This window comes from Euprymna scolopes, chromosome 29 (genome assembly GCF_053919585.1).
Source record: "Euprymna scolopes isolate OS-2025 chromosome 29, ASM5391958v1, whole genome shotgun sequence".
NCBI lineage: Eukaryota > Metazoa > Mollusca > Cephalopoda > Sepiida > Sepiolidae > Euprymna > Euprymna scolopes.
In genome coordinates, this window is record NC_136510.1 from 70700313 (window position 1) to 70724495 (window position 24183).

The 24183-nt window shown below is 31.1% G+C and overlaps 1 protein-coding gene across 4 annotated transcripts in view; it reads right to left on the reverse strand.

Annotated features, from left to right (window-relative positions):
• LOC145252703 (uncharacterized) overlaps positions 1-24183 on the reverse strand; it is a 118853-nt gene that overhangs the window by 58910 nt on the left and 35760 nt on the right. The window contains exon 1 of one of the 4 annotated variants that reach the window (XM_080112529.1): positions 15979-16140. The exons of 2 other annotated variants lie outside the window; for them this stretch is intronic. In XM_080112529.1, coding sequence (XP_079968655.1) covers positions 15979-16043 — 65 coding nt within the window. In that variant the 5' untranslated portion in view covers positions 16044-16140. Of the gene's footprint in view, positions 1-15978; positions 16141-24183 lie in introns of those variants that run through there. One more of the 4 variants, XM_080112531.1, reaches the window with a different exon arrangement.

Genomic DNA, 24183 nt, shown 5'->3' on the forward strand with positions numbered 1-24183 from the left:
AATAGGGACTTGTGCAAAAAATTGTCCAGTTACCGAGTCCATTTGAAGAAATCACCAAAGAACATTAACCATATCAATAATACCTACAATTTTAACTACTGTCAAAAGTTGTCAAATCTAATTCTGATATTTCTGACTTTAGTGGAATCCTTACCACTGTTGAACAATTCAATGGAAAGAAGATTTTCATCTTATCTAAATGATAAAAACTTTACTTTTTTTAGATTCAAGATCTAAATTTAAATTTCAGAATGACAAGCAAAACACTAAGAATTGGATTCTACATCTACATTCTACTGATGATAATGAAGCAGAATCAGCAGGATACATTTCTTCACGTTCTGTTGAGGGTCAAGAAGATCAAAGTAAAAGTAAAACTCTTTCAAGCCTGCTGGATGAATTAACTCAAATAAGCCTTCAGTTACAAATCAAAACTTAGAGCAGGTAGAAATTGAGTTAAACCCGGAGACTGCAACTACAACAGAAATAAAAGAATCATAATTTAAATTCAAAGAATAAATCCCTTATGCTTCAGTGCACAAAAGTTGATCATTATGTAGCCTTACTACTACTCGCAAGAGGTGATGATTCATTTCAATGGTGGAAGAAGACACAGGAGACCTTACCACTGCTCAGTAAACTGGTTTCAAAATATTTAAGCACACCACCTTCATTTGTGAGGAGTGAAAGTCTCTTTACAGGTGGAAATGTGTATGAACCTACAGGAACAGGTTGTGTCCTGAGAACAAAAACTAATGTTTCTACATTGCAACTTCAAAGTATTCAACTTTAAATACTGAGGAGGAGACTATGAGCGAAGGAGGCAGGCAGCAAGAATAGAAGAGGAAGTAAAGCAACAGTAGGTGCTGAACTTTAGCTTATAGTTATTAACTTAAAGAATTACAATTTGTACTTTGTAATTTCATTTTTTCTTATCTAATTGTTTAAGTATATTCATTTAAAAATGTTAAATTGTGCTTTGTATTTTGTAATTTTATTTGATAAAAGGAAAAGGGTTATAATAATAGTGACCAGCCACTTAACAAATGTTAAGTTAAATTAGCAGTTACTATGTTAATGTGTCAAAGCTATCTGAGGAGTCACTTGGCAATGATCAAATAGTTTAAATTTAATAGGAAAAAAAATTAATCCACCAATTAATCGGCAAAGTGGCTGATTAGGCCAAAGAAAAGACTTGAGTGCCATCACCTAGAACAAAAACATTTCGCACTCCATCTGTGCTCTTTATCACGTGAGCTATCGACAGAGAGATAAGATTTAAAATTAAACTACTTCAAGCTACTTTTGAATTTGCACATGTGCAGAAGTAACAGAAATATGTCGACAAGTTGAAATGAACAGTTTGCGTTTTAACTTGCCAACATTTCTGTATGCATTATTCATCTATTCAAAGATTTTACTCATTATAAACCATGCTTGATTTATGATTACTATTTCCTGTTAATTTCAGTGTTATGTGATCAGTAGTTTACAAGTTTATTGGTTAAATATTTACAGACAGACATGCGTTTTATTTACATAAATGAAAATCCCACTTGGTCTCTAATGTGCTATAAATCATGAAGATCAAATGAATCTTCAGGTCATTTCAAGGATAATAGGATCTTGGGTTTGATTTAATATTTATTGCTTTCATTATAGTTAATTTTCATTTATCACAAAATTACATGACATATTTTTAGGAATTTTCTCTTGTTTAAAACCTATATTTAAATTTTTTTTCTCATTTTCAACTAATGTTGAACGATCATAATTCTGTGGCAAATTGAGCTATCAAAATAAATTTAGTATCATTGTTTTACAAAGATCTATGCACTAACATTATAAAGAAAAATAAAGTTTTGATACGATACCTAGTACAAGTGTTATTCGTTTGTATAGCAGAACTGGTGGAGGGGGGGGGGATATTTCCAAAATTATGAAATTTTTTTTGAATATTCTTAAATATTGCTAAGTTTGAACAATTGTACATGAAGTAGAGTCTATTTGGATATTATTGATTTGATACCTATTAGCATATGTACTCATTGCTAATGTCATAATTAAATATTACCAGTCAACAGGGCTCTACATTGCAAGTGAAAGTTGCATTTGCGAGTGATTTTTCAACGTGGCGACTAGAAATAATGAAACACTTATCCTTTGGTGATTGTATTTCTTTCACCGACGATCTTCCAAAAGCTCACTACTGAATGAAAAATATCTTTTTATACAACAAACAAAGTTAAATTATTTAAACAATAAAAGTTTAATAGAACAATATACTGTTTTTCTTTTAACGAAGGTTGTTTAAAAAAATATCTAAAGAAATTAGAATTTTATACCTTCAAGTAACAACATGAAATTTGTTGTATATTTAGAATTACACTTAAAAAAATAAACAAAAAAACACACAGAACAATCTTTATGATGTACATACTCGCCACAGAATTAAGATGTCATATTCTAAAAATCATGTGGGTTGGGCTAGTAACTTTTCTATTTGGCTAGTAAACAAAAATATTTAGTTGTCAAAGGTCAACTAACTAAAGATAAGTTTGTCATAGAGCCCTATTCAAGAACCACAAACTTGACTATTGCCATTTCCTTCAAGTACTATACACAAATATACTAAAAAAAGGTAAATGTGATCAGAAAAAAAAAAAAAAAAAAAAATCAATGCTCTACTTGTGTATAGAACATCAAAGTAAATATTTCAATAAAATCTTTAATTATTCTACATGGATATGGAAATAAGTTAAAATGGTAAACAAAATATTACAATAAAAAACAAAATTCGCATACACTTAAATAAATGAATACAATATGTAAAAGTGTGTTCAAGTATAATATGTCATTAAGTTTGTAAGTGGACACTTCGAAATATCAAGGCAGTTAACTGAGAAGAGAAAAAAGGGAAAATTTAAGAACAGATACACGGAGGGATCAATGGGGAATGAAGAGAACAAAATAATACAAATGATAATTGAAAAGAGTCATTCAAAAACACAGTGCAACAAGACACATTGTTTCACTTTAAAACAGATGTAGATAAACAAGTTGGATTAAAAATGAAAGAGCACCTGCAGTATTAAAGATGTATTTATTGTTATTTGTTTTGTGAAAAGAATATATATATATATACAGAACATGTACAAGAGAAAATCGGTCAATTAAAAAAAAAAATGTAACATTATTTCTTATCACTAGCAGGAAAATCAAACATTGCCAGGGATTAAATGAGGAAACTGATAAACTTACAGCACGTGTATCCTCTCAACAAATACGCTCGATCAACCTGATTAGCATAAAAATCCCACCATTTCACTGTAAAGGTTCCCAAATACTGGAAAACTTTCTGCTTAATAGTTTCTTCAAACTGCTGTTTTTTTTTCCCCAGACACATAAAAGCCTGAATTTTATCATATGAAAAGCAGAATAAAACTTTTTTACATTTTTTTTTAATAGAATTTTAAATTTTCAAAAAAACAAACAAAAAACAAACACCATTCACCACCATTTTTGTCTATGGGTAACCCATTCATATATTTTTTTAAAAAGGATTTTGAATTTTTTTTGTTTTGTTTAAATAAGATTTAGAATGAATCGCTATAAAAATATGCAAAAATATAACAATTACCTGAATTTCCAATAATTCCATCTTTCATCCCCATTCTATAGATTTTATCCCAAATTTAATGATAGTTTGGAAGAAACTACGATAGCCTTTCCATGAAGTCATTTAGTCCTGTAAATTTCCATGTATTTTTAACGTTTGTTTTGACGATTAAGTGAAGAATCAACTTTATAAGGGTTTAATTCTTTTTTCATAAGCGATACATATTTGTTGCCATCATAACTCTCCAAGTTAAGCAACGATGAGGCTGGTCAGTACCAGATAGGTGACCATTTTGGGAATGCTAGGCACCGTATGTGTTGGAGACAACTCCTGCATCTAATATCATGCTTAGTCGTCTTGAACCTGTCTTGCTATCAGGACCAAGTGTTTCTGGATGAGAGAGTGTAGCAGATGCAAGTCCCCCACATTTTAAGTCAAGCGCAAGTCACAGCAAAAAGGAAAAGGTGGAGATAACTGTTTGTAGGCCTTTATAGTCTACCATAGGTGAGGAAATATCATTTAATGACAAATTTGCCAATTGTATTTTTAGCAAAATGCACCATTTATTAATTTTTCCTTTCTTTTGGTATCGAGTCTTTAATGCATTTCCTATTTAATAGTATATTAGCAATATTGGGCTCACTAAAAAGAATTATTAATTTATTTTTCAAAGATTTAAAAGTAGTGTTTTTTGTAAAAATAGTGAAAACTTTTTTTCTAACCTGAAAGAATAATTATTAACATATTCAACGAATTTCACACTTGAAAACACAATGAAAGAAAAATTAAACATTCAAAATTCGGATTTTCAACCTTAAAATCTGATACGTATGCAGTTTTGTGTTTTTTAATTTTTATCTACAATCCTTACCCTCCCCACAATCCGATATATTTTGCTCAGTTCAGATTATTTTAAGCATATTTGTAACCACAAATAAAGAAAGAGGGAATTGTATGCAATATATCAACTATGAAAAAAAAAAAAAAAAAAAAAAAGTACATCATTATAATGTTCATTTTTCACTTCATAATCGGTGAAAATTTTGTATTGATTGGATAATTACTTGATTTTTGGTAGATTTTTAAAGAGAGGCTCCCTCCTTCCGGTTTGGCCGTACCTATCATTAATACATATATATATATATATATATATATATATATAATAATAATAAAAAAAAAAGAAAAAAAAAAAGAAGCATTTTGCATTTGCCACACATTTCAAAAATATTTTTATTTTAATGCTGTTAAAGTACAATGTCCTAAAATATTATGCTATCCTTTTAGAAAATACATTTGTTCAGTTATAAAACCATTCAGAAAATACAATTTCCTTAGATCTTCAATTTGGTGTCATTTTTTCTTTTTTCTGAAAAATAGATTGAGATTCTATTTTCAGTTGCTAACTGTACTGAAGAAATTCTGCCTGGTATAAAGGAAGAATGCAAATTTTTTTTAGGATTATTTTACATTTATCAGATAAATTTCAGCATCACCTTTAATATTGACTGTCAACACTACAACTTCCATCAGTTAATTCAATATGCTTTATTTTTTTATTGCTTCAAATGAATTATGTCTACAAGAAAGGTTTTCAAGTATATTTACTGCAAATAAAAATAAGTTGGTCATCTCTACAACTTTCAGCCATTTTTTTTATTTTAGAAAAAAAAAAAAAAAAATTCTGGTAATCATTTTAAAAGACAATTAATCTTACATTTTTACCAATTGTTAAGTGATGCAACATTATTTTTTAATGGTATCTTCTCGCTTGATTATTAATAATGTCAGTTCTATATAAACTGCTTAGTTTGCTTTTTCCAAGGTCATAGTTTAATATCTCCATCGCTAATCTTGTCATTTTTCACCTCTCTTATTAATAACAGGCTTTTGTCATCCAAGAGTTGTACGACTTTTAATAGGAGGCATTTTGCTCACATCCATATTCGTCTACTAGCAGGACCTGCTAATCGATGTTGCCCCCCCCCTCGCAAAAAAAAAAAAAAAAAAAAAGTAAACTACAGTTATTGTTGGTGGTCATAACAGTCCCTGAACAATTGTGGACACTGGCGGCCATGACCGAAATGAAATAATCTGACTTTTACTGGTGATTAGTGATGGTTTGGGGGGATAACATGCAGGTACTGTTTGAATTTTAAAAAAGCAATTAAAGGAATGTGTAAATTAGTATGAAGTAATAAAAGCATGAAAAATGGTCCATTAGAATAATAATGAAAAGTAAAAACAGACGGTTAGGGATTCTCACTGTATATGGACTGTTTAGAATGATTGAAATTAGTGGTAGCAGTCCTAGCTAACGTGTAAAACAAGACACTTAGTACTGTCATCGAGTTCGGAATTTGGAATAGACATCCCAAACTCCCCATCTTAATGGCATTTGGAATAGACACCCCCACCATCATGTAAAGAACAGCTTTCAGACTTTCAGAGTAGAAAGACCCCTTTTTATTGGTGAGGGGGGGGGGAATAAATTCTCCCAAATTTAACCATCATAATTAGTGTCAGTGTACCCAACTGCAAAAAAAAATTTGGAGTGGACGTGTCAGGAGAGAACTAGATTTGTTATCCCGTGTGCATACAAACCTGGCAGCCAATGAATTACAGTGCATAATACAAGTCTTTATAATCTCTATAAGTACTTATTTCCGCCAAATTTGAATGAGATTTTCTTTAATCAGCATAATCGAAAACCTATAAAAGTAGTCATTTTACCCCCCCCCCCCACCAAAGACAAAAAAAACTTAACGTGTGCGCAATGTTAAGAATCAGTCCGAAAAAGAAATTAAGTATAATACTCCACCGTATTCAATTCCCTACGTAATGAAATTATCTTGAAAAATGTAGCGTTGGTAATGAGTGTAAACAATTGGTAATTGACTAAAACCAGACCCTAACTTTCAAACACGTGTGCAGGTCTGTCAGTTGAGGTATGGAAGAAAAAAAAAAATATCTAAACATTGACGAAGTATATAAGATATCAACTTATTAATAAATAAACAGTTATTTACAAAGATATGTGATAAAAAAAACTAAAACAAATTGCTAAAGAAAGGTTACGTATTTCTATATATTTTTTTATCATAAGGATGGTAAAAAAGAAATAGTGTTAAGTATAGAAATAGTTTAAAAGTTTTAAAATGGGAAGAATATGTACAGCGAGATACAAACTGACCAAACGAGTGAGAGAAAATAAGTAAATGTTTGTTGTTTTGTCTTCAAAAAGAGAAAAAAGAGAGAAAATAAATGTTAGTTTTGTCTTCGAAGTGAGCGAGAGAGAAAATAAATAAGCGAGCAAGCCATTTACTCAGAGCAAAAGTAGGTATCATTGTGACGCCATGTTTGAATGGTACATTATTGTTCATTTAGCATGCTAATATTCTGGAATGTAGGAATGGCCATAGCTCATCCAATCAGAAGGAGCAGAATTAGTCAGGAGAGACTTTATTATTTTTTATAATGGAAATGGTAAAGATTATGTTATGTCAAGGAGTTTATGATCCAGTTACGAAGAGTGCAACCCCAATACTGTCCAAAGTGCAGAATATCTCCCGGTGATTACTGGTAGTAGTAAGAGTACTTGTTATTTAGATGGAAAAATAGGAACTACTTCCTCTAAAGATGTTTGCGATGGTGATGATGTTGCTCCTAGGATGAAATGTAGGATTTTATTATAAAGATCAGATGTGTCTAAAATGGCGTTCTAAAATTACATAAGATAGTGGTTAATAGTGTAGACATAATAAATTTGTATGTGGCATCTGTTGTAAACCTACGGTATTTTGGTCCAGAGGGGAATTTATGCAATCAAAATATTACAGAAGGAGAGGATAATATAATTATTGTAGGCAAAGATATGACAAATTTTAATTTCATACAATTGGAACCTAGTTTTGTTTTTTTTGGTTTGAATTAAGCTGATTTCAACAGAAGCTATACTCTGCTGATTTATTCATTGTCAAGTGATGTGGCCGGAAATGAAATGTGAGTTGCAGAAAAATTTATTTTTTAAACTAACTGAACCCATTCCTACATAAATGCAATAACAGCAATAAGTTCAGTGCATAGCTGCTCCACCTTCCTGTGTGGTATATGACAGCTTACATATATAAAGGCATGTACACCTCAAAATATATATATTGTGTGTGTGTGTGTGTGTGTGTGTGTGTGTGTGTGTGTATGTAACAGGTCCAATCATAGCAAATTTTGAACCCACCATACCGAAACATGCTGTAGTCTTCTGTATACCAATAATCAAATGGAACTTCCAGAAAGAGGATTTCTTTCCAAGAACTTCCTATCCGTGGAACACATTGCCAGTACCTACAAACTACAGTTGTTTTCAAATCCAATGTTAACAAATATCTGCAGAATCGTTCTTTGAAGTAATCAAGCATCATCCTCAATCCTTACATTGTATTGTTCCATCAAGTAAATCACAATCTCATTTACCCCAATACAGAGTAGGTTTTTCTCTTGGTAGGTGGTGAACCATTAGTGTTATATATTTTATAGATTAAAAGATTGCGTGACACATTGAAAAATAACCATCTTTTCTTTCAACTTTCAGATTTTGTAATCATGGCCATATTCCTTTATTTTTCTAAAGCTCTTTTTGTTCTGATGAGTTAAGGGCAGAATAAATTTTAAAATTGACATAATTACATGAATGATTCTGCGTAACGAAACAGGTGCTGTCAAGAATTGTGCATATTAACGTACTTCAAGGAATAAACGGTAAGGTGGTCAACATCTTGAAATTTGGAATATAGAATTTTGTCATTTATTTGTGTGTGCGTGTGTGTGTGTGTATATAAGTAATTGAATAAACTTAGGATATAAATACTTATACAGGGTGACCCCAAAAAAACGGGGCCCAAACTCTAATTAGCCCCCATTTCTTAGTGTTTTGTCCAAATGAAATGAAACTTTGGTCATAACTAGTTTATTATATTCAAAACATCAAATCAAAACACTACAGTCTTTAGCCTTTTTTTCTCCATTCTACAGCATATGTTCTAGATGGCCTCCATTTAGCTTCTGTTTTTTTTGGGGGGTCACCCTGCTCAATTATTCCCAAATAGAGAAAAGCTTAAATATAAGATATTTTATATATATATATATATATATATAAAAAATAAAATGGGAGGTGGCTATATAAACTAAACAACCCAGTCCTTAGATTATTTTATATCTTCATTGGATATATATTTGAAACATTGGTGTGAACATCATGAGTAATGAATAATACAGAAGGTATGTATTGCGTCACTTAAGATAAAGGTAGGAAAGTTAATCCCCAAAGAGGATTATTTAAAGATTGATATCTCAACAAGGTCAGCTGCTGTAGCCATCATTATTAGCAATTCATTTTTCATCTTAAGGATTACACAAGATGAAATTTCAATTCACGAGTAAACGAAAAAATAAGGCACTTCACAGTATTACATGTTAATTCACTTAACAGTTATGCAAAACAACTTACATACTAATCAAATATAAAATATAATCAGATTTTCATCTTATATAAATTGTAGAGAATTTTTTCTTTCATTTTGCACCCTCTATTATGCCTCCTGTATTAATTTTTTCTTTCATTTTGCACCCTCTATTATGCCTCCTGTATTAATTTTTTCCGTCAGTAATATTTTGTTAATAAAAAAAAGTTTTAAGTATAATCTCGTGGCTCTTGGAATTTGAAAGTATTTAAGCTGTCGAATATATTTAAACTGGGTTTAAAATTATTAACACATTCATATGCATTTTAATTTGGAAGACTTGGAAGTTATTTACAAACATTAATTTTACAAATAGAGATTAAAACAATACATTGAGAAAATTGTTTAGAGTTTTATACCAATTTGGTTTAATCAATTTAATTTAATTAAAAAATTGACGCTTCTACACTATGGGACGAGATTTTGTAGTCGATAAATGGAGTTTTCAGATAAAAACAAAAACAATGGTTTCAACTCATTTTTTTTATCAATTCTAACAAGTTACAATGGTAGCTTCCAAATTTTGCAGTCGAAATTACCTGAATATTACTGAGTTTTAAAAAAAAATTAAAAAACTAACCGTGTTAGCAGGTGGAAAATTGGCACTTATTTAAATCTAAATGGAAAATTACATCCCTTTTGAACTCAGTGTTTTATGATCATTTTCTTCAAATTCTATTTTTATTTTCTTTAATAAATAATTTTCTAATTTATCGATTTTCGTAATTTTTGGATATAATCATCTTAAAGAATATGAGGAATACGTAGATACCATTGTTTTTATGTGAACAACTTCAGTATTACGATTTCCGAAATTTCATCCTAATAAATAAGTAATAGTAATAGTAAGTAATAGTGTAAAAAAAAGAAAAGAAAAAAAATCATACCATAACTAAATTCAACTTTCAAAATAGTATTTTATATATATATAACATAATTATAAAACTGAAAGCAAAAAAACGAAACAAAAAAGAGTGGCAGACTGAGGTGAAAAGATATTAAAATAGAAGCAAAGTTTGTTACATTTCATATTTTCTGTCCTCAACTAGTGAAGGAGAAATTCAGGGATTGTGTAGTGAAGCCAACTAACGAAATTATATATGTGTGTGTGTGTGTTTTTATTTGTTTTTGTTAGCGATACTTTCTTGAATGAATTCAAGTTTTTTTACCAAAATGCTTGTTGGGAATAATTTTCCCATTGACTAATCTGGTACCCCTTTTAGGTAATCTCCAAAAATACCGTTAGGGCTTACAACATGGCCGCCAGAACAGTCACGTGATCCGGTTGATCCAAAACATGAATCGCCGTATTACGAAACCGGAAAACGCAAATTTAAAGCAAACTTTGACAAACAAGCATAATAATTAAGTACAAAAACAGTTTTTCAATATCATAATAATAAATAATTTATTTAGAACGGTCATTTAATTTTTTGTTGAGAAACAATCACAGTTTGTTTTTTAAAACAGTGTTTATAAAAAATATTTTATTCAGTTTTTCATAAAATGGTATTTAAAACAAGGTGTTCATTTTTTTAAGATGTAATGTTATAAAAATAGGATGTAAAAAAAAACAGTTTATATTTAAACGAACGTGCGTAGACATTTTGTAAACATTGTTTTTAAAAAATAAAAAATAATACTTCTATTATGTTTTAAACGACTGTAATAGTTTATTTTGGAAGTATATTTCATAAAGAAAATTGACAACCCACTTTAAAAACAGAAATTACGAGTTTTATATATTTTATTCGCAGTTTTTTGTTGGGGGTGTCAAAAATTCCGCCTAAAATTCTGATACACCTAGTCGACCACTTGTTTGTTCTGAATAAAATACTTTTTATAAACAGTTTTAACTAAAAACAACCTAAGATTGTTTCTCAAAGTTTGCCTATTTTTATAACATATCAACAAAAAATTAAATACAAACAAATTGTGATTGTTTGTCAAAGTTTGCCTTCAAGGCTGCGTTTTCCATTTGCACGATTCATGTTTTGGATCAACCGGATCATGTGACTCTTCTGGCGGCCATGTTGTAAGCCCTAACGGTATTTTTGGAGATTACCCCCTTTTAATGAGGAGCGGCATATATATATGTTTAAAATATAATTATCCACTGACATGCGTTTCGTCGTCCACGACTCATCAGAGTGGCTGAATTATATATATATATATATATATATATATATATATATATATATATATATATACACACACACACACACTAGCATTTCAGCTCGGCCTTTGAGAACTCTACCAAACTCCTCCGACAATTTTGGGTCAAAACACTTGAAATTTTAGATATAGGTTCCTTGGACATGGATCTAACTCAATAACTTGATTTGAGCCCAAAACAATAAATGTTAAAAAAAAATTGACCATTCTTTATTTTTTTTTGATCAACATACACCTCCAAACACCCGGGCACCCATGCTAGTATCATCTATAATATAAATCTCACCTGTTTGTTATGTATGTATAGATTTGTATGTTGGTCTGCCTAAAACTTTCGACAGGCGACGGATTTTCACGAGATCGGTATTGTTGTGAAGCCGACCCTTCGGACGACAAATACGGAAAAATTGGCTAAAAACATTAATCACTTCATCCTCAACTGGCCGCTTTTTCGACAATGTTTTCGAAAGCCATCCTCTCTTTTCGATTGCCTAGCCTTAATTTAAACCTACATCACTTGCGGTTAATCATAAAAAATACTTTTCGACTTATTTGGCTCATTTTATTTTATAGTTTTAAATGCTCTTTATTTTATCGCAAATATTCGCTTTTTATGAATTATTACTGTTATTAGCCGGCAAGATGACCGCCGAAATAGGAAACAATGAAGACTATCGGTAACCATCTTGTTGGTTACAAGTCGTAAAAAAAAAAAAAAAAAAATGTGAATATTTGCGATAAATGCTTTTTATTTTATCGCAAACACACACACACACACAAAAAAAAAGAGCCAGGTAAGTAGAAACTAACTTATTGGTTATGGTAACATTTATTCATCGTATATTTGATTTTTTTTTTTTTTACTTAATCGTTTGTTGGCTTAACTGCACAATCCCGAGAAATTCTTCTACACTGAGGTTATTATCCCAAATTCAGCATGGCCTTTTTGGGGGAGCAGAGTTCCTCCACATTAAAAATCGACCATAAATGCCCTTGCCCTCGTGGAGAGGAAAATAAACAGATTAAGATCTCCTCTCTCTCTCTCTCTCTCTCTCTCACACACACAAACTTAGTGAACTTACATTGTCCTGCATGACAATTTCCTACTATTCAACAGAAAGCTATTGTTGAAGAAGAGCAATTTTACGGTTGACTTCGGATCAATAGCAGAAAAATTATGCGCCAATCCAAATACAACAATGATTCACATTTTGCGAATGTTCCAACAACGGCAAAAGAAAGGGGAGGACGAGAAAGAACCAATAATCAACAAGGAATTTCAACATGCATGCCAAAAATGCCTTACATTTTTGCAGGTTAATAGTGTTTTTGTAGAAAAATAATTAAATAAAAATAAGGTCTCGAACGAATTAACTAAAAAAATACGTCAATTTTTTTTTATTTTCCTTGATTTGTGTAGTTTTAATATCTCTCTTTAAAATAACTAATGTTAAATTCTAATATTAAACTTTCAATGTGATAAAAACTAAGTAACAACTACTCGTCTCCCCATAAGCAATTCTCCCAGGTATTATCTCCTCCATCGGGATTGAGGCTTAGTTTACAGTCGGTCGCCTGGATCGTTACTATTAAAGAATGCTGACAGTCTTCAGCTATCTCTTCAGAATGTACCCCCTGTGGGTGGGTGGGGGAGTGGAGGGAGGGGAGGGGAGCTGATGAACTGGATTTCTCCCCTCATACTAAACCAATCTAACCTTAACGTAAGTGGAAGGCGATATACTCCCTACTTGCCTCCACACAATAGGGAAGGCTTTGGATCATGGCAAAATAAAAATTTCAGTTTAGAATTTTTCTTCCGAGTGAGAACAGAAAAGAGACTACCTTGATCCAAATAGGAAATATCAACTCTTGAAGACTATCTCTACATGTAATGTTAAAAATTATATGAAGTAATGTTTTCGTTTTTTTTTTTTTAATAATCTTGATATAATTTTGAAATATGCCTATTCAACGTTTTATTAGCAAACATTTAAATTATCGAAATTAATCCACTAACGAAAAAATAGATCGTAACCGTTCTTGCAAAATTTGTATTTTTAAATAATACCGAGTATTTTAATAAAAGCAAAGCATAAACGAGAAAGTTTAACGCGAGCAACGTTTAAGGTGAAAAAAAAAACAAAAAAAAAAAAAACAAAAAAAAAAACAAAACAAACTAAACACTAGTTTTGTTTAATCGAGTTGATCTACAACTGCTGATGGTCCGGAAAAGAAAACCGGGTTTGTATTACTGTACACAGATTCGAAAAAGTTGTCAAAAAACAAATATAGAACAAATAAATGTTATCAAAGGCAAGATAAGTTACTTTTCTACCTAACTGGATATATTTTTTGTGTTTTTATTCAGTGTAACATGTTTATTCAGCTCGAAAAACATGCAATGTTTACCGATGTATTGGAAAATTCAAAATGGCAGCCGACTGTCTCTCGGAGAGGGTACGTTTGGGAAAAGGTATTATAAATAATAAACTAGACAAAATACTGTTAGAAATTCGCTCAATATATGTTACCGTGACATAAGTTGACATGTATTCGGTTGTTTTCTAACAGTATTTTGTCTAGTTTATTATTTATAATACCTTTTCCCAAACGTACCCTCTCCGAGAGACAGTCGGCTGCCATTTTGAATTTTCCAATACATCGGTAAACATTGCATGTTTTTCGAGCTGAATAAACATGTTACACTGAATAAAAACACGTGAATCATATCCAGTTACGTAGAAAAGTAACTTATCTTGCCTTTGATAACATTTATTTGTTCTATATTTGTTTTTTGACAACTTTTTCGAATCTATGTGTACAGTAATACAAACCCAGAAAACCTTTACACCAACAAATGGAGTAAACTACGAAAGTAAGAGTAGTAGTAATATTTAATGATGTTTTTTTCTTTTCCTTTTAATGCAATCAACTCAGCCAACGAATATAAAGTTTTTCTGTGTGAGAATTTTGCGATTAATAAACAAGTTATTTGCTTATTTTTTTTTAATAAAATGTTATGAACACGGATTTGCTGTTTTCGTTCGATTTATTTATGGAATTTAATAAGCTTTTTTTTTTTTTTTTTTTTGGTACTTGCACACTTTTGTCACCGTGCTGAAATAATATCGGGTGCTAGTGCGATCCGCGTTATTTTTTTTAAATCGTATTTCCAAGTTTAATTAAAGTTTTGTTTTTTTATTCAGTTGTAAGGTTAAAGTATAGAATAGTTACAACCCCCTCCCCCATGTTAAAAATGGCTTTTTAAATAATAACGTTATTATTTCAGCACGGATACTGCACTACTGCAGTAGTACTGCTACTGCACTAGTACCTACTATCGTTACTTTGAAAGCCATTCTTAACATGGGAGGGTGTTTTGTAATTAATCTGTGCTTCCACCTAACAATTAAAAAAACAAAAAAAAACAAAAACACCGTGGAGCCTTGAATTGAAGCAAAAAAACTATACAAATAGCCCGATGGCAAAAGTGCACAAGCATCACCCCCCCTTTTTTTTTTTTTTTAAATTCTCTATACTCTTTTCCAACATGAAAAATTGTCGACTAAATCTTAAATTTATGGTAAAAATTTTGGTAAATGTAAAGATTGACGGTGTAAATGCGATAAAACATGTCTATATGCGCTAGAAATGTTTTAGGTTTTATTTTATTAAACGAGATACCATATCCAGTTGAAATTTATTCAGTATTACGCACATAATCAGAAGGAAAAAGTTTGAAATGATAGATAATTGAGATTTTTACAAAATGAAACTGGAAGTAGTGTATTTGGCTTATTGCACCATTTTGTGTGTATGTGCGTGTCGGATGAAAAAAGTATTAATTTTATTCGAATTTATGAAGAAACTTTAGACCCTCGATCTTTACATCTACCGAAACGTTACTCTTTCACCACTCACATGCTGCCAATAATAATAACAAACGTGATTCTATTTTTCTTTCGAGAAACACCCTAGAAATATTTATATTAGAGTGTGTGTGTGTGTGTGGGGGGGGTTCACTGCATGCATGAGTACCATAAATTTAACGTAAAACGATCACCCATTCTATTCAATTTATATAAGGTAAACACAAGTTTATATTTTTCCAAATATTTCCATATTTGACATGTATTCGGAAAAAGAAAAAATAGAAATATTAAAGACGTTTGATATTTTTTACGTGTTTTTGTTAGCTTTATTTATAGAATTTACAACCAACGTTTAAATTTAAGATATTTAAAAACAATCAGTTATTGATTAAATTTGAAAATATTCTATTCAAAAGAATAGGCCATCTAATATGACATTAAAATAGATAAAAATATTTATCCATCACAAATACTAGAATACACCAATTTGACGACAGGTGTATATTTTTTTTATTAGTGGAATAAAACGACAATGCTGAGTCTATTTTCATTCAAAAAGTTGTCACACGAGTTCTTTAGATAGCTGATTTAAATCAAACCTTTTCTAAAAGCTAATAAATAAATAAAACATAAATAAACACCTTTCGTTAAAAATGATGGGGGTGGGGCCAAGAAATGAACAACATTCAACAAATTCCAATCCGTTTCATCAAGTGCAATCCAAAGTTAAAACAAAACAAAAACGAACGAAGCCAAAATGATGGAAGTTGCGGGGGAGGGAACATTTTTTCTTACTTACCGTTGCTTTTTCTTTGAAGATTTGAGTTTAGATTTCAACGGTTTTAAAATACTAGAAATATTCATAATTGTCCTCAAAAATCCATAGAGAACTGGTCAAATTAATAGGAAAACATGCAGGCCGACTGAATTACAGATATTCGAATGGATGAAAGTCAGCTTAAAACCAATCGCGATTGGTCACCATTTGAAGTTAACAGCCAATCATAGATTTGCTTGCAACTTGGAGATAACTCGCATGCGCACTAACACACAAGCAAAAAGTAGAAGTTTAAAAATAAATAACTCTGAGACGAACCAAATATTTTTACTTGGTTAAATCTTATCTCAGTCACTCAAATTTAAATCGGGTGAGATGCATTACTCCCAAACAACTTATCTTTACTTAGATCAGATTTTAATTGCAAAAAATAAATTAAAACATTAAATTATAGCAAGTTTTACCAATACGCGTGAAACGGAAACGCCGAAGTAAAGATGCTATTGTTCAGTTATTCCATACTAGACTTCATGCTGAAAAGCTAGTAATAAAAATTACCATTCAAAAATAGCCTTTCTCCAATCCTAAGTTCTTAGAATAAAGGAGGGGTTGTGATGGAGACTTGTACCTCATTGAAGACAACACCCAATCCTCGAAAAAACAAAACAAAAACAACAACAAAACTGCATCAAAAGTATTTTCCGAGAAAAATTCCGATCATTTTTTGCCCTGGGGAAAGAAAGAAAAAAAAGAAAAAAGAAAAATACAATAGCCTAGAACAAGGGGGATCATTTTTTGGTTAAATTCATACTCTAAATTCTAATATTTTGTGTCAGGTTTTTCAGGATGTTTAAAAAACGATCTTACTTTTATTATTGGGGTGAAGGGGGATTGCATAGGCTGTCCTCAGGGCAGCCTATGCAATCCTGTCCTGTAGGCATTTTATCAAATGAAAATGTATTGCAAAATATAGTCGCTGTCTTTATAAACAAATCCAATCTCAAGTTAACTGACAGGAAAATTTTCGAAATATTTTTGGCACACTTAACTTCAAAATGTCCCCAGAAACTCATAAGCCTGGCGAATTCTCACGAGAATGAAACGCAGAATATATATATATATATATATATATATATTGCACGTGTACAGTTTAGTCAAGACATTAAAAACTGAAAATATCAAAAAAAGTTTAAATTGTATGTATCCGTTATCGAACGAAGTTCTCCGAAAAAAAAAAAAATCACTTAATTTCATCAAGTAGTTTGGTTTTTTTTACAGCGGAAAAACACGCTTTTATGAGATTCAAAAAACAAGATTGTTTGAATTTTAGAAATGACAAATGGAGATAACTCCAGTTAAAGCGCTAACACCCCCTCCCCATTAATACTAGCTTTTCTTCCTAAAAATCGAACATTTTGCTCGGTATCATAAATTGTTTTTCGTTGTAAAAAACAAAAAAAAACAAAAACAAAAACAAACTATTTGATGAAATTAAGTGGATAATTATATTTTAAAAACAATATATATACATGTAATAGTAACATTCCTGCGTGTTTGTGTGTACAACTCTCCTACAGCCACACCACTGGACCAATCATGACCAAACCTGGCATGATAGGGATGGTGCAGTGGTGCACACCATTTTCCAAAGTTGGTTGGTTGGTTGGTTGTTTTTGTTTACAGCATATCAACCCTTTACAGGTTATTTAATGTTGAATCCAAAGATTTTGAAGAAAATGTTTTTAATAGAATATATTCGTTATTTTCAAGTCGGTTTCTATTTAACCCATAGTTGGGACCCTAACAGGTGCTACCACTCCGGGTCAGAGTGGACCTGGAGTAATGGCAATTAAAGGGTGGCTCCACACTCCCCAAAGCCCGCAAGCTGGGTCTCACCACTGGATATAGTTTAAGGTCATATCCAGGACCATTTTCCAAAGTGAAGGTCAAAGTCATAGCTTATGTTGGGATGGTGCACACAATTTTTCAAGGTCCAATTTGGTGTGGCTCTTACAACATCCACTTACTGCAAGGGTTCCAGTGAAGTGTCTACCTGAGCATATAGCAAAGTCCTGCATGGGCATATTTTTGCTAGTTTTGAATATTTGAAATTAGCTATAAGTTTCTGTTTTTAATGTTTTAGCAAAAGGGGAGGACTATAGACACGCTTATTTGGAAGGCTGTAAGCAGTTTTTTTTTTGTTTATTTTTAAAATAATCTGGTAATAATAGTCATTTATTGGATTTCAATGATGCATTTAAAAAATATATTTTTAACTAGCAGGCTTCACTTGCTCACTATCACTGCGCAATTTAATCCCTATTTCATTACTTGAAACCACTGAAAACTAATAACACAAAACTGTTTTGTTTTAATAAATAAAAAATAAGGGAATAATTTTTATGTCTACATTAAAAGGGAAAAAATTCCTTCTTTTCTTTTTACTCAGATATTGAGATGAAGCCTCTCTGTTTGCTGATAAAATTTACGTGATTATTGAAGCAAAACGGACACACAGACGTTCACTTTTATTACAGAGATAAGAAAAACTGGATGAAACTTTTCGCTTAAAGAAAGAAAAAAAAAAAAATCGATTTGAAATGCAAATAATGAGAAGGCATATGGTGGCTAAATAATAGAGTTGCCAAGGCATCTGTCGTCCATTAGTTAAGAAAAGGGAGTTTATTTATAAATCAATAAACAAGGACTTTATCGATTATACACAACTCGTTTGCACATATATAGCTTATGCATATATCCTGTTGATTTTACTGAGTAAAATCACTTTCATGAAGTGTTTATATAACCTGAACATCAAGTGCATCGAGGAAAAAACGACAGATTCTAAGGATAAATATGTCAAGAATTATAAGGTAGAGGCCACTCAAAGATAAGGGTTAATGGATACTATAATAGAAATTTGATAATTTTAGAGGATGGCTCTTCAAGAATCTGTTCATGTTGAACTTGAAAACGACCATGTCATAGTTAACCGGGTAACAGCTCTGTGGTATTGTGTTCCACAGACAAGCAGCTCTAGGAAAAAACTACTCATGGAATTTTTGCTTATATTTAAACACAGATAGAAAGGGAAATTACTCATTATTGTTGTAAATAGTCGTATGTTTGCCATGGCAGACTTACTGGGGGGGGGCATAGTGAAGCTCAGTCGAGCACCTGTCATGAAAATGATAGAGCAGAAAGGCTTGCAACATGTCTTCTATGAGACAGAGGCAGCAGCGAGGAGAAAAAAAAACATCGCTCATCAGATTTTGAAGTCGGATTTATACACTGTTGAGGCAGAAAAGATCCTCTGAGCAGCTCCTCCTCAAATGTAGCAAGAGTACTCCATCCTAAGACATACTTGGTTCTTATACAGGTAGAGGATTGCATCGGCAGTGCGATATCTACTAGAACAGAAGAATGATCCAACCATTTTTCTGGCGATCTTGGCAACAGATTTGATGTATGTGTTCCATTTCAAACCAAAAGTGACGGTCTGTCCCAGAAACTTGTCAAAATATGGTGCTTCAGCCATTCATTTCAATTGGGATTAGGTAGGGATGAGAGCGTTGATGATGGAAAGAGAGAAGCTTGGTTTTAGATGCATTAAAATTAACAAGCCACCTTTTCACTCCCCATTTCACCACAGCTCAAGATCAGAAGAGAGAGAATTCAAAAGGTCTTGGTCATTGCTGGCCTTTGAAGTGTTGCTATAGATGGTAGTGTCATCTGCATAAATGTCTACAAAATTATGTAATTTGGGAGATCATCGACAAAGATCAAAAAGAGAGTTGGGCCCAGGATGGAACACTGAGGGATGCCAGCATTAATTTTAAAAGATTGGCATAGAAAACATATTTAGAATTGGATTCTACATCTACTTTCCACTGATGATAATGAAGCAGAATACACTACCTGCTGAGGATCAAGAAGCACCAACATGTGTGAATTAAAACATGGAAACTTTGAAACCAATTGACAAAAAAAAAAAGTAACCAGTAAAAATGTCACAAAGATGATTTCATCATCCCTAGTATAAGAAAACAGTAGGAAGTAAAAGTACAATTATTTCCAATTCAATTTCAGTCTTCATTTTTGAGGTGTGAAAAGTGGACATTGCATCATTTCTATTAGTAAAATTGCACTGATGGACCATTTTTAAAGTATCATCAAATAAAACTGAATTAAATGACAGTAAATATGAACATTCAATATAATTCTATACATAATGATTATTATGCCTATTTTTTAAACAATTCCAGCTGCAACTTAATTATAAGTCAATAAAAATGCTGATATGTTCAATTTTGGTAGTGGAAATTACCAAAAGTACCAAATGTCATAAACATACTATTTTCAAAATCACATATCATAAAACTATTAAAAGATACAGATCTGGAATATTGCACGCCTAATCAATACCTATTGTAGAATGCTATATCAAAGTGTCAGCTCTTTACACCATGTACTTTTTAAACAGTATCCTCAAGAAAATGTAATTTTATGCAGTGTTTTTCACTTGGTTTATCATGACAATGTAATTAAGATAACGTACATGTTCAATATCAATTTAATTTTAATAAATGAGAGAGCTACATGTACCAGTGATAGAGTTCTTTATACAATTGGTATTTCTTTGCTTGGCACTGATTACATTTGTCCATTTGAATTGATTACCTCAACCCCTTCCCCAGTCAAACACATATAGAGAAAAAAAATCTTGTGATACAAATCACTTGTTTTGCATTGTTTATTAAATTGTTAGGTGAAAGTACAGAATAGTTATAAAAAACCCTCTCCTCCACATGTTAAGAAATGGGTTTCCAAAAAAGTTCTTTGCATAAGTACTATTGTTTTTTTTATTATTTTAACATCATTATTTTATTTTTGCATTGGCTTTGTTCAAGTTAATACTGTGATTGTTTAAAATGATTTATTTCCATTGTTGGTGTGGACCGTTCTGCTTTACGTTGAATGCCCACAAGACTGTACACTCAATAACCCTTATCCTCGAGTGGCCTCCGGGCCTTGATAAGTGGTGACCCCCTTTGTAAAGAAACAAAAAAAAAAAAAAAGATAGAATGGCTAGTTTATTTTAACAAGACCGATAATAAAGGACGGTTTTGTCATATTTTGCAAGCTTTTTGGATTATTTTCTAAATAGTGTATATCTACTGTTCTATCTATGAAATTTTCTGATCACTTAGATTTGATCTTATGGAGATAATCAAGTTCAGGGTGGCCTGACGTCTATCCAAAAATGGATTGAATTAGCTTTAGATCGATCATCTGTAAAATTCTCCATTTCGTCAGCAAGTAATAAGTAAAGGTCTTTAAAAAACTTGCCATCTTACATTTGTTCACATTCTTGTTCTTCCATCCTTTTGCAAAAAAAAAAAAAAAAAAAAAAAAAAAAGAGAGCATTCGCTTTTGAATCTTATACATGCCTATTATTTTCGATGAGGTTATCTTTTTCTTTATTACAACGATCGTTTTATAGAATAACTTCTGCTTCTACATTGGACGTAGAACACTTATTTTGGGTTTTGCCTTTTAATTCTTTTTTTTTTATGTATGCTCAGTACATTCTAATGATCATACTTTCTTTTTAAGCAAGAGAAATGTTACCAAATTAACTTCTACCATACCCCCCCCCCTCCTCGCATTGTCCAGTTGTTTTACAGTCTGACAACCATAAGCAGCGTTTTGGGATAATTCATCACGGATCTGGGGGAGATAACTCCATTTTACTAAAAGATCCATTCATTATTTTCCATAGAATTTGGGATGCTAAAACCTACGTAAAAAAATTAATATTACAAAAACATTAACAAAAAAAGTAGCTGATATTTAGGCTTGATGATGAATGCCCTGGAAAAGGTACAGCTGACTAATTATAAAAATGTCCTAGAAAAGTCACTTCTGAGTAATAAAAAATGATTTGTTTGTCATCTACTTTATTTAATGTAATGAAGTTTTAACATTACAAAAAACATTAACAAAAACAATGGAAAATGCAAGTTGCAGAGGAATTATCATTTTTATTAAACAAAACCAACTAATTTATTTAATGTAACAAAGTTTAATAGCATTAATAAAAAAATGTAAAATGTGATGATATTGTAATAACGATTTTATTTTAGATAAAACAATATTGCTCTCCGATCCAATTCATTATTCTTGGGAATATTTGTCCAGTTCCTCTTCTCTGCATAATTACTAACAATTCCTCTGCGATCAGTGATGCTTTTCCTTCTTTTTTGTTATTAATGTCTTTTGTATTGTTTAAACTTTGTTACATTAAATAGTTGAAAAACAAATCATTTTTCCTTACAATTAATCAGAAGTGACTTTTCCAGGGTATTTATCATCAAGTCCAAATATCAGCTTTTTTGTTATTAATGTTTTTTCTATGTTAAATGTTTCGTGTTGGCTTTAGCCTCCTAAATTCTCATGTGAAAAAAAATGAATGGATCGTTTAGTAAAATGAAGTTATCTCCCTCATACCAGTGATGACTTATCACAAACTGCCCCATAAGCAACTTATAATCTAAGTGGGGCAGAAATTTTGAATTATACTTTCCTGGGAAACACTAAACACAAGTACTGTTAATATCCAATAGTTTTATAGAGATTATGTTAACAAAATAAACTTTGGCTTTATAATTTGATTTATAATAATTTAATGACTAAATGTTATTGTAATAATTAAATTTTTCAAAAACCTATTAAATGCAACGCTGAGTAGGTAAAAGTTTGATTTCTTGCAGACCTATTTTCCAATTTTAAAATTGATAATTTTTAAAAAATGAACCAATTTATGTAGAGACTGAAAATGCATTTTCTTACAGATTCATAAAACTATATATAAGAAAAATCTATTAAAAATTTTTTTAATTGTTTCTTTTTTTTTTGCGGGGGGGGGTCTAAGTTATCTCCCTTCCATTGTAAAATAATGAAACTTAAACATTATTAATAGAAATTATATATACATACTAGCAGGGCCCATTTCTCAGTGTTGCCCGATGAGATATAAGAAATGTTAAGAAAAATATTTAATATTCTTTTTGAATTACTAAGTACCCATATATCAGCATTGCTTGCTGGAAGTATAGCACAAAGCCAGAACTGATTCGGTAAGAGAATCCCACACACACAATAAATTAAGCCATGATTATCTGATGTATCATCATATACGAATCACATAAAATAGTGACTTGGCCTTCGGGCCGGGATCAAAGTGTAGTATCTGTTCTGTAGATGCGGCACTTAAGATAATTTGTAACCAGTCAATGGAGGGGGAAACTCTCTATACTGGGAGAATTATTATTTTTGGTAATCAGAGTGCCCCCTTTTTGTCTACTTTTAGGGGAGTTGGTTTTTACCCCACATTAAAAACGGCTTGTGCCTAATTTGCTTTGGTGGGGAAGCAAATAAATACAATAAAATAGTGACTACAAATAAACTGTTAAAAAAAATTTAAGCAGTAAGATATTAGATATTAAAAATTGAATGCGTAAAGAAATGATTTATTTGTTAGGTAAACTACTGAAAAATAAATAAAAATAATTTATCGGTGAAAACCTACTTTAACACCTGAAGACAAATGAAAACATGATTATCTGGCGTGAAAAGACGTATGTATTTACAAAAAGAAATTTATTCTTAACAGTGAAAATGTTTTGTAGTTTAGTTAACTTGTGCATCTACATTACCGTGTAAATTTTTTTATAGTACTTCCTTTTAGTTAAATTTTTATGGTATTTATTTTGTATATTATATTGTTAGATGAAAGTATAAAATAGTAAGAATAATTGCAAAAGTTTTTCTCAATCTATTCTTATTATATTAACATAAAAAATTATGCTTATTTAGTTTTGTGAAAAAAATATTTTGCAACATAGATTCGTAATTTGCATTTTCATATTTTCTTATACATATGCAATATTTACGTGGATAATAAAACGTCTGCCTGCATCAGAGTGCCGATATTAGCCAAAAGGTCAAAGAATCATTTAAAAAAAAAAATAAATAAAAAATACTTGCTTTAATTTATGATCATATTATTGTTTAGTGAGAGCAAACAGTATAGTATCAGTTCTGTTCTCATAAGAATGTCCTCCCAGGAATTACATCCTTTTTATAGAAATGGGGTTAATCTTAAATATTACATTCTCCTTTGAGAGAGGAGATAATGTAGTATCTGCTCCAAAACTATCTTGT